The sequence below is a fragment of the Durio zibethinus genome, chromosome 27, assembly GCF_047325235.1.
Source record: "Durio zibethinus cultivar Kanyao isolate XHJ-2024 chromosome 27, ASM4732523v1, whole genome shotgun sequence".
NCBI lineage: Eukaryota > Viridiplantae > Streptophyta > Magnoliopsida > Malvales > Malvaceae > Durio > Durio zibethinus.
Genome location: NC_143188.1, coordinates 9,519,818 through 9,529,786, shown reverse-complemented (window position 1 = coordinate 9,529,786; position 9,969 = coordinate 9,519,818). Strand labels below are relative to the sequence as shown.

The following is a 9,969-nucleotide window of genomic DNA, read 5'->3' as shown; positions in this document are numbered from 1 at the left end:
GTCACTCTGACCGTAGAGTAGCAAAACGACGTGAATTGATGAGTTTAAGAAGGAAGCGCCACTGAGCCAACGACGGTTCCAACTTGCACGCCTTGTCCAAACCAACACTCAAAGGAAACAAGTTTCCTTTCCATACAATCTCTCTGCGCTGACTGTTCTTTCACAAAGGTAAAACTCTTCTCTTTCATTCAATTTCTTTCTTTTCCTTTCAATTTACATACATCTTTCTGAACCCCTATTCATTAATCCTAATTCACTACTTTATATTATGCTAATCTTCCAATTAATTTCTTTCAATTGTTTAATTTTATGCAAAATTTTTGATGGGTTTTCTTATATTTCTTTCTTTGATTTTTTTTTTTTCATCTTATATTAGTGTTAATATTGAAAGATTCAAGAATATGAATCAAGTGTTATAAATTTGAAGTGTATTGGTGTTTACAGCTATTTTTTTCCTGGCTTATCCTTTGGATTAAGATTAATCAAGGCTACTGCCTCGAGTATACTTAGCTTGTTCTAGACTTACTACCGGTCTCTTTCTATCTTGGTTGTATGAAGCCCTGTCAAACGGTTAACTGACAAGTTAGATATAGCTAGTAATTAAGGGTAATATTAGTTTGTGTATTGGCTTTCATCTCTTTTCAACTATGGCCACACCTCCTAAGTGATTTGTTCATTAGTTTAAATATTTTGTCCATTGTTACTATAGAAACGTTTTACGGTTATGTTCATCTAAAAGACATTGACTTTTTCCTTGTAGTGTGCTTTGCATTATGGAATTCTCATGCTAGCTAATAAATAACTCCAGGAATTATGGATATGAAATTTGGGCTCTTGTTCCTCTTTGTGTTGAGTACTAGCTGGGCTTGTGATGCTAGACAACTAGAAGCCGCTGAGGTAGTAATCTCTGATGGATCAGGTAATTCTATTAGAGTTTTAGTAGTCTTTGTTAATGTTCTTGTCTCTTTTCAGTTTTTAAAAAATTTTCGTTATCTTTTCCTAGTAGTGAGGGAGGCTGTTTAGATTTTTATGCTGTGGGAGTTTTGTTTGTTTATTGGTAAGATAAGAAACATGATGCACAGAATGACTCTGTTAATGATTAATAATCATTATTCAGATGAAGTTACTGCCTAATAATGGTTGAACTCAATCTCATGATATGTTCTAAAGTCTCTCAAATTACTTGCTTGTAAAAATGTTTTGAGTTAAATTAATGATTAATACTTGGCAGCTGAATTTCTTTGAGATAGAGCTCGCGATTGGACGGCTCAAGACAAGTGTGAGTTTAGGTTTGGTTTTTCTAGGTTCTGAACTTTTGGCCTTTTGAGATATTCTTGATTCTTGGGCTTAGATTTAGGCCACTTTTGGGATTAATTCAGGTTGGGCTTCAGTAGAGTTATGCAGGCTTTTGGGTTTGATAATTATTCAGGCAAGTTATGCAGGTCAACAGGATCGGTCTGGTTTTTGCACCTCAAATTTGAAATTATATATTATATGTTGTAGGAAGATGAGGTGCCTGATGTTGTAATTTTCCACCCTACTCACTGCTTCCTTCTGGTTACAACATTCAAGTAAAGCAATGCATCTCTTGTTACCTTTTGGCTGTTTGAATTAGAAAATCTTAACATATCAAGATCCACTGTGTCAAAAATATGTATCCTCAAAGGTGATCTGATTGTACATAGAAACTACTTCATCTACATTAATTATCGTGGTCATTTGCTTCAACTGTTAATATATCTCTTGCATATTGCATCATGAATTAATATTGATATTTAGCAGATGTTTGAAGCTTTGGCACTTTTGCCAAAAAGTGTTCATTTATGGTACTGAGATCCCTAAATGATTGCTCATTGAAGATGTGCTGAGATTGAGATGCCCATATACATTTCTTTCTTAATTGAGAAATTGACTTGCATGTGGTTTAGCATTTTTAAATAAACATTGTTAAATGAAAGTGAGAAAATAATCAAGTGTAATGACACAGATTTCTTGGTTCAGTTGTGCAGATAAACCATGGGCAAGATGGGGAAGTAGTAGAAAAGGTTACTCAGAAGGACAATGTGTGCACCTTGTGTGAGGAATTTGCTACCGAGGCAATTGATTTCCTTTCACAAAACAAGACCCAGACTGAGGTAGTTGAGATGCTTCACAAGAGCTGCTCCCATATACCATCTTTCGAGCAGCAGGTAAGTTAGAAATAGATAATTTGTGTGCATCCTCCATCCCTCAAACCTCAATCAGAAACAAAAATTAAAAGTAGAAAAGCAAAATTTTCTTGATTGAGTATTGGCTTTTCTTGTTCTTCATCTTGTCTCCTTTATCTGTAATAATATTAAAATGCCTGACTAAGTTGGTGCTAAGTTGGTGTTCGAGTTAACCAGACACCAACTTAGTTGGTATTCATCTTTTACATTTTTAAAAGAACTACCCACATATCTGACATTAGACTACTTTCTTTTCAAAACATAATTCTCTTTTCAACTCACTCTTTTTTTTTTTTTTTTATCTAGTATAAGTGAAAGTCTTTCAATTCTGGTAGTTATAAAGTGATGAGTTCCATCCATCAGAACGTGCTGAAATTCCACTTTTGAGGTTGCCTAGCTGAGAGCAGGCCTTGATTATCATCAGACTGATATCCATATATCTTTTCCTCATGCATAATAATAGGTCAATTTTTCATCATTATATTTGATTCATAGACTAAAGAAGCATGATACTTCAGTTTAAATGGTAAATCTGCCTCCGTCTATATCAATTGAGGTCAAATAGGTTATAGCATGATACGCACTCAAGTCCCATGCAATATAATCAAATATTTTGTATACAGGAATTGTTAAACTAAATTTTATGGGCAAAATGGGATGGTTAAGTGTCAACTCAGCACTGAAACCGAAAAGCCTAAAATATTGAATATTAGTTTTCCACTTGATGTTCAAGGATATTTTTTAAATGAGTGTCTTCGTTTTGTTCTCTTCCTGAGTCCAAAAATACTAAATGACTATCTGATATGTACTGCACAGTGCATTACACTGGTGGACTACTATGTTCCTATCTTCTTTGTGGAAATCTCTTCAACACAGGCTGAAGATTTCTGTCGAAAGGTCAACCTATGTCAAAAAGTTGCACTTATATCTTCTCAAATCCGTGAAGATAGCTGTGGCATGTGTCACCATGCTGTTTCAGAAGTACTAATTAAGTTGAAAGATCCTGATACACAGGTTTGCATAACTCCCATCTTTTTAAAACTAAATGTGTCTACAAGGGTTGATCTTATGAATAATTGGATATTTGCTTTCCTATACATAATTTCTGCTTTGGTTGAATCATTATAATGTACTGCTAGCTTTGGGAATAGTTAACACAAATGTACATTTAAAATGTTACATTTCTTCTTTTGTTGGGGTGGGTGGAGGGGGTAGGTTGGGGGGGCATAAGGATGACATTGTTAGGCAGTGTTATTGACGTATAATGTATGTAGTGACAACATGAGGGTTGGCTGGATTGGTTTATAAGTGGGTAGTAGAGATGTTGACGTATTGCTAGTATACTGCATTGTTTCCAGATATTTGATATGGTATGCCTGTTGCTAAAGGAGGATCATGTGGACTATTACGAGTACATGCCTTTTGCAATATAACAGATAACACGTTGCTAATTTGCTGCTCCTTTTGTGCCCTGATGCCAGCTGGAGATAATTGAGCTCCTTTTGAAGGGGTGTAATTCAGTGCAGAACTATGTGCAAAAGGTAAGATTTTAACCTTACGTTTTGTTATACATCCATAAAAACAGTTTATTAAAGTAAACACTTCACTGGATTGTAGGTCTATTTACATTATAACTAAGCTGTGAGATTTTAGTTGTTGGATGTATCATTTGCTACTCTTTTTTCTTTTCGAACATTCTTGAGAAATGGCAGGCGTGTATATTGAGTTTTAGAAATTTATGGCGTTTAAGGGTCAGTTATATCAACAAATAAAATTAAATATCCATAAATAAGCACGTTTAGGATAACTGTCGTATTTATACAAGTTGTTATGTTTTAAGGGTTGGTCTGATTAACAAATGTGAAAGAAATCTCCATGTATAACATTTGGCTTATTGCTGTCCTTCTTGATTATTGGTTTTCTGTTTCCCTTTCCATGGAGGTCTTGTCTATAAATCTTATCTACCATCATGTGTTTTTTCTTGTCAGTGTAAGAGGTTGGTTTTCGAGTACGGCCCTCTGATCCTTGCAAATGCAGAGCAGTTTCTGGAAACAACTGATGTATGCACCATACTCCGTGCCTGTAGTGATGCCAAGCAGGCACCATTGACTGATGCATAATTGCTGCCCCCAAAACCGCTTGGATCTGTTGTTGTAATATGGTACAAAAAGCTTTAACTCCCTGGTTTGCAATTGTGCATGTATAATATTTACTCAAATCTGATTGCTTTCTCAAAGTTGTCCAGATCAATAGATGTGTTTTTTACTGGGTTCTTTATACGTATGTTCTTCAATTAAACCACCCAAGATTGAAAACAATTATTTAATGCATTCGCATTCATCTCTGTTTATCTCTTCGATTTGGATTAAAGTGAAAGAGCAGATTATATCCAATTGTTCAAGACCGTTTTCAGATCTTCAGAACTACCAACATCAATTCATTGACCAGGAAGGATCAAGAGCTTTTCTTGATTCCAAGCTTGCAGCGACTAGTAACAGACTAGCTACAGTATTCAAAAAATATTTTTTTTATGAGATCAATTCTTTTATATATTCTAGCCCTTAAAATTAAATTCTAATGAATTGCTCAAATTAGCAAAAGCGCTTAGGCGAAGATGCTAGAGTCAAAGCAACTTTATTTATGAACCGATGCATTGCAGCCCATGCCATGCTTTGCTCTCCAACACATTACGTTCAACTGAAGATTTAAAAGAGAGAAGCAACTACGAAGAGGAATTGCTTTTCCATCTGCCCCAATGAACAATTCTTGCCTCAAAATAGGAACACCCCCCCCCCCCCCCCCAAAAAAAAAAAAAAAAAAGCACCCCCAGCAGCAAATTTATATAATAAAGCTAAAAAAGAATCAAGCAGCGGTATAATTTTACCTAGATGTCACCTTACGCCACGAGTGAATGCATCCCACGTGTATTTCCTATCCAAGCTAATGTTAAGTCAACGTTAATCTCCCTCTTAAAGAAGAGAAGGTACAATGCATCATCAAGAATTCTAAACTCCCCCAACCCCCTTCCCAAAAGATCTTGAGAAGTGAGAACAGATTAGAGGTATTTAAAGCCCTTCCAATTGGCAATTTGTCACTTTTTTCCTATTTCAATTAAATTACCAAAGTGACTGTACAACAGGGTTGGGAAATAAACCCCCAACATGTGGCATTGAAACAGAAGACTTTCCAACATCTTCTACTGAACCTTGCATAACCCCTTCCTTCCTGCCAAAAGATAACAGTGCCCAAAAAGTATCAGATGCCCCATCACAAATTACAAAAAAAATCTTAACCAAGAAAATGCATTAAACAAACATGGGCACACAAACGCAGCTGCCCATTTCTTCAGATGGACTATTCAATGAATGGACCCAACCACACTACAATTATCCCTTTAAAAGACAAATCAATACAAGCGGGAACAACTCCAAAGACACCTTCAATATCAGCTTTTACTACAAGTTCTCTAGCACAGAATAGAAAGCAATAAAGGAGGCCAGGTAATTAACATAAAGTATTCAAGTGCAAAACTAACTTCATATAACATTGGTTGTTGATAACTTCATATAACATTGAATGTAAGTAGTCAAGGTAATTAACAGAAAGGATTCAAGTGAACAGAAAGCAGAATTTGCAAATGAATATCTAAGTTACAAATGCATTTTGAGCTAGTTAGTGGTGTGTAGTCGACTTCAAGCAGGATTACATATATGTTTGGAAGAATTTAGAATTGCCAAAGATTCAGGGATACTCTTTAAACGAGGGGAAGAAGTGCTATTGAGATATGAGAGTAAACACAGATGACTTCAAATTGACAAATTCCTTTTCACCAAAATGCAAATCATTAATTTTTTTTTTTTAAAGTACATCAAGCATCCAAAAAAAATGTTTGCTTCATTTCTCATATGTAATGCTCTTTCAGATTTAACAATTTCTGTAATTAAGTATTAACAACTCAATTAAGCCAAAGATGCAGAATCTGTATTCCTAGAAGATTAATAATTTCCACTAGTACAACATTTTCCATCACTCATACTTGCTTTAAATCCAAGAGTAAAGATAGAGCCAAAAGATACAAAAAATTCTATTCCTAAAAGACGAAAAATTTCCATTGGTACAATTCTTCCAGTCAATGGAGCTAACTTAAAATGCCAAGAGTCAAGATATTTATTCAAATCAATGATTAAATGATTCAACAAAAAAAAAAGAAAAGAAAAAAGACAACATTCAAGGTTCTTGCTTTTCCATCTACAAACATGTGAAACATTAGAGCATTTAATGGTAGGATATAAGTTTGATGCACTCACTTGGGCCAACAATTCAGAGGAGATGGCTCAAATGGATGGGTGCCTGCAGATCCACTGGGACTTCCATAACTCATTTCACTCATTTCCTCCTGAGGCTTCATAGAAAAATGGTTATCACTACCAGACAATGGTGGAAATAAAGCATTCTGTAACCACGTATCATGATCACTTGGACCAGTTACAGGACTGAATGTTCCACCTTTCTGGCAATTACCAAGAAAAACCTTCCGAGGAGATTGTATACCAGCAAGTATAGGGTCATCTTTTGTGAACAATGATGCCATAGTTTTCTGAGAAGAAGGGTGCAAAAAGTCTTCCTTGTTTGATCTATCATGTTCCAGAGGTAAAAGCCAGCTTGCTGGACCACCCACCAAACCCAGACCATCCTGACCAAGGGGAGAACTGCTCCACATCTGCCATGTCCCTATCTCATTTGCATTAGAACCATCCACGGGAAAAGTGTGAAGATCTTGGGCGTTTGGGGTAGTTGGGAACCTGTTAGAACTGTTATGCCTTTCATCAGCAGACCGTAATTTTGACAACGGAGACTCAATAGGTGAGGGCTTGTTAATTTCAGAAGAAGCAGATATATTCTTCAAAGCATGAGGCCTTTCCACCGCTACGTCTATTCCAAAGCCAGCACCCAAGTCCAATTGAAAGTTATCAAGCGACTCAGAAACAGGCCCAAGCAAGGATACCGGATCAGGAACATAACAGGGTTCTGCAAAAAGCTCTGGTTCTTCTGGTATAAATTCATGAAGCCCTTCAGCAGCATGAGGGAAAATGGGTTCAATAGCAGGTGCGAAACCTAAACTACTGCTGGGGGCTCCATTTGGGTATGTAGATATAAATGGTGATGGCAGTCCAAAATTGATAGGATTATCAAATGTTTGTATTGTTGAATGACCAGGTAATGGTGGGCTCTGAGCTTCTGACAGAATCTTTGAATTAGGTCTACTAATAACATTTGCATTTGAGACTGGAGGAACAGAAGGTGAACAAGTAAATAACTGTTGCCAAGACTTTTTAGGTGCTGCCCTCAGTTGGGGTTCTGAAAGCACCTGCAGTGAACAGTTCCATATTGTAACACTGTTTCCTTCTAGATAAATTGCTATAATGCACCAAAGAGCATAATCTTCAAGAAACCATCAAATTCTACAGTTCTAGAATATGATGATTCCAAATGAAAAAAATAAAGGCAGTTATTCAATTAAAATATTGACTAACAAGGAAAGCAAGAAAAATTTTCATTTAGTACTCAAGCTGGCTGGCTGATGGCTGCTCGTAATAGCTAAAGTAATTTACTCTAGTTGGTAGTAATTGTGCATTTGGGATAAATTCAAAAGAAAATAATTGTGTTTCATATCGTAAAAAAGGTAGGAATTCTAATAATTTACTAAAACAATGAACTCAAATAACAAACAGAGTCAAGGAAAGGAACTTACAGGGTAGTTGATTTTAACATTCTTATCATCTCCGTTCATACTCAACTTCCCAGCAATATGCTCCGATGGACAGAAATCTCTCCTATGGGCAGAAGTATGGAGATGGTCTACAGAATTGTTAGTTTTGCTTTCTTTTGTAACAGTAGGAGTATTAGTACTCTTTCCAAAGAAACTACTTCCAGTAAAAGCTTTAGATGATGACAAAAATGTACCCCTCATACGATCAAAGTATCTGGTTCCAGCATTTCCCCGGCTGAAATTATTTGCAGAAGCATTTTTCATTCCATGTCCTGTTTCTAGAGTACTACCCTTGACATTATCTGTTCCAGACTTTTGATGTTCCCAGTGATCAATCTCACTCTTCTTATCAATGTCACGCTTCCGTTCAGTTTCCTTACAGGCTCTCTTCTCAAGCTCTTCTACATCAGAGTTGCTCTTACTAGACACTTTATCTTTCTCTTTCCTTCTCTCTTTACACTTCTTTTCTGCTTCCTTTTTAATCTCTTTCTCCCTAGCAGGTGGTGATAGTTTGCTGCAATCCTTTTCAACCTCCAGTTTTTCGTCCCTTAGTCTCCTCCGTTCCTCCACCAGTCTTGCAACCTCCTCTCTTTGCTTTCTCTCTTCTTCCTCCAAAAGCTCCTTTTCTAACCTAGCTTGTCTCTTTTCTTCAGCTTTTCTGCGTGCTTTTTCTCCTCTGCTCTCATGAAAGCTTGTGCCATCCTCACCCCTCTTAGTCAACATCCCCCTGTGGTCTGCATCAGATGAAGCATCATCATTCGATGAACTAACCCTAAAAATCTTTCTCAAAAGCCACCTAACATACAAGAAAAAGGATGTCAACATCTTGCATGCAAAAATAACAATGCCTGAATAAGATTTCTCGGCCAAACAATCCTCATCTCCTCCAAAAACTCCAGTGCCATTCTTCCGCCAATAACTAGGCTTCCCTGCAACAGACCCAGTAACCCAGTTTCCATTCTCCAAGCAATCCTGCCCACACATCCACCCATTCTCAGACCACCCCTTTCCATTCACGATTTTCCCACCTTTTCCAACAAGATTAACAATCCCAGAATTTGAAATCCCCAAACCAGGTGGAACAGGCAAATCTAAAACAGGCCTCTTCGAAATATGGCCACAATAGGAGCACATAAACCGCCCACCACCAGGATTCTGATCCCTATATGGAGTCAGGCAGTTCCGACACCTTCGTGTTGCAGTCTTACGAAGCTTCTGTAATTCTATAGCTTCAAACCTCTTCCTCTCCCTGAGACGAGCATTCCTTCTAACCCTCCAAGCAGATAGCTGGGGCATCAAAATCTCATACCAAAATAGAGTAACCAGAAGCACAAAAACACAAGCCAGCCTAGGGGACGTGATCTCAAATCGAAAATCAGGTGGCAATAGCTGAGAAAGAGCCCATAAACCTATTAGAGGTATAACTAACCAAGGCAGCATGGTAGCAACCCGGCGAGACCACTTCTGAATCACACACAGTATACACATTATCCTCTAACCGACACCTATCTTCCCCGTTTCGAAAATTAATACCGAACCAAACCCTAAAATCAGACCCCCAATCACAAATTTCCTCCTTTAATAAAAAAGGTCCCAAAATCGAAAACCTTAACCATAAGTTCTCTTCCCAAATCGAAATATATAAATTTCAAAGCAGCAATTCCTCCAAGTTTCAAGAACCCTAAACAGATTTACAATAGCGAATCCTTCAAAAATAGAACAAAACAAAACCCAAAGCCGCATTAATATTTCAATTCTTAATAAACTAAATATATTCAAGAATACAACTAAAGCCCTAGAAATGGATCGATTTAGGGTTTTTTACCAAAGGTTTCTTTCAAAATGCTCAATCGAATGCGTGAGGGATTCGGTGAACTTACAGATTCTGAGTCCATTTCGGAGCCGAATCGGGTTGGAGCCGTGGTGGGCCTTTTTTTTTTTTTTTTTTTTGTTATTTGAGATGAAAATTATGTGAAAAAAGATTAGAGAGAT

General features: G+C 36.9%; 2 protein-coding genes across 5 annotated transcripts; one reads left to right on the top strand and one right to left on the bottom strand.

Annotated features, from left to right (window-relative positions):
• Positions 1-4,486, top strand: LOC111279983 (uncharacterized). 3 transcript variants are annotated; one of them, XM_022867086.2, is made up of 6 exons: positions 1-168; positions 761-919; positions 2,002-2,189; positions 3,024-3,221; positions 3,689-3,748; positions 4,196-4,486. In XM_022867086.2, the coding sequence occupies exons 2-6, from the start codon at positions 814-816 to the stop codon at positions 4,325-4,327; spliced, it is 684 nt and encodes a 227-aa protein (XP_022722821.2). In that variant the 5' UTR covers positions 1-168; positions 761-813; the 3' UTR covers positions 4,328-4,486. The 3 variants fall into 3 exon arrangements, with proteins under 3 accessions (XP_022722821.2, XP_089612211.1, XP_022722822.2); XM_022867087.2 differs by having other exon boundaries at positions 30-168; positions 809-919; XM_089756085.1 differs by lacking the exon at positions 4,196-4,486 and having other exon boundaries at positions 28-168; positions 3,566-3,703.
• A 558-nt stretch (positions 4,487-5,044) lies between these two features.
• Positions 5,045-9,969, bottom strand: LOC111279225 (uncharacterized). 2 transcript variants are annotated; one of them, XM_089756083.1, is made up of 4 exons: positions 9,803-9,969; positions 7,960-9,683; positions 6,515-7,575; positions 5,045-5,432 (listed from the first exon to the last, which is right to left on the bottom strand). In XM_089756083.1, exons 2-4 carry the CDS (start codon positions 9,463-9,465, stop codon positions 5,324-5,326), a joined length of 2,676 nt encoding a protein of 891 aa, XP_089612209.1. In that variant the 5' UTR covers positions 9,466-9,683; positions 9,803-9,969; the 3' UTR covers positions 5,045-5,323. The 2 variants fall into 2 exon arrangements, with proteins under 2 accessions (XP_089612209.1, XP_022721921.1); XM_022866186.2 differs by having other exon boundaries at positions 9,858-9,969.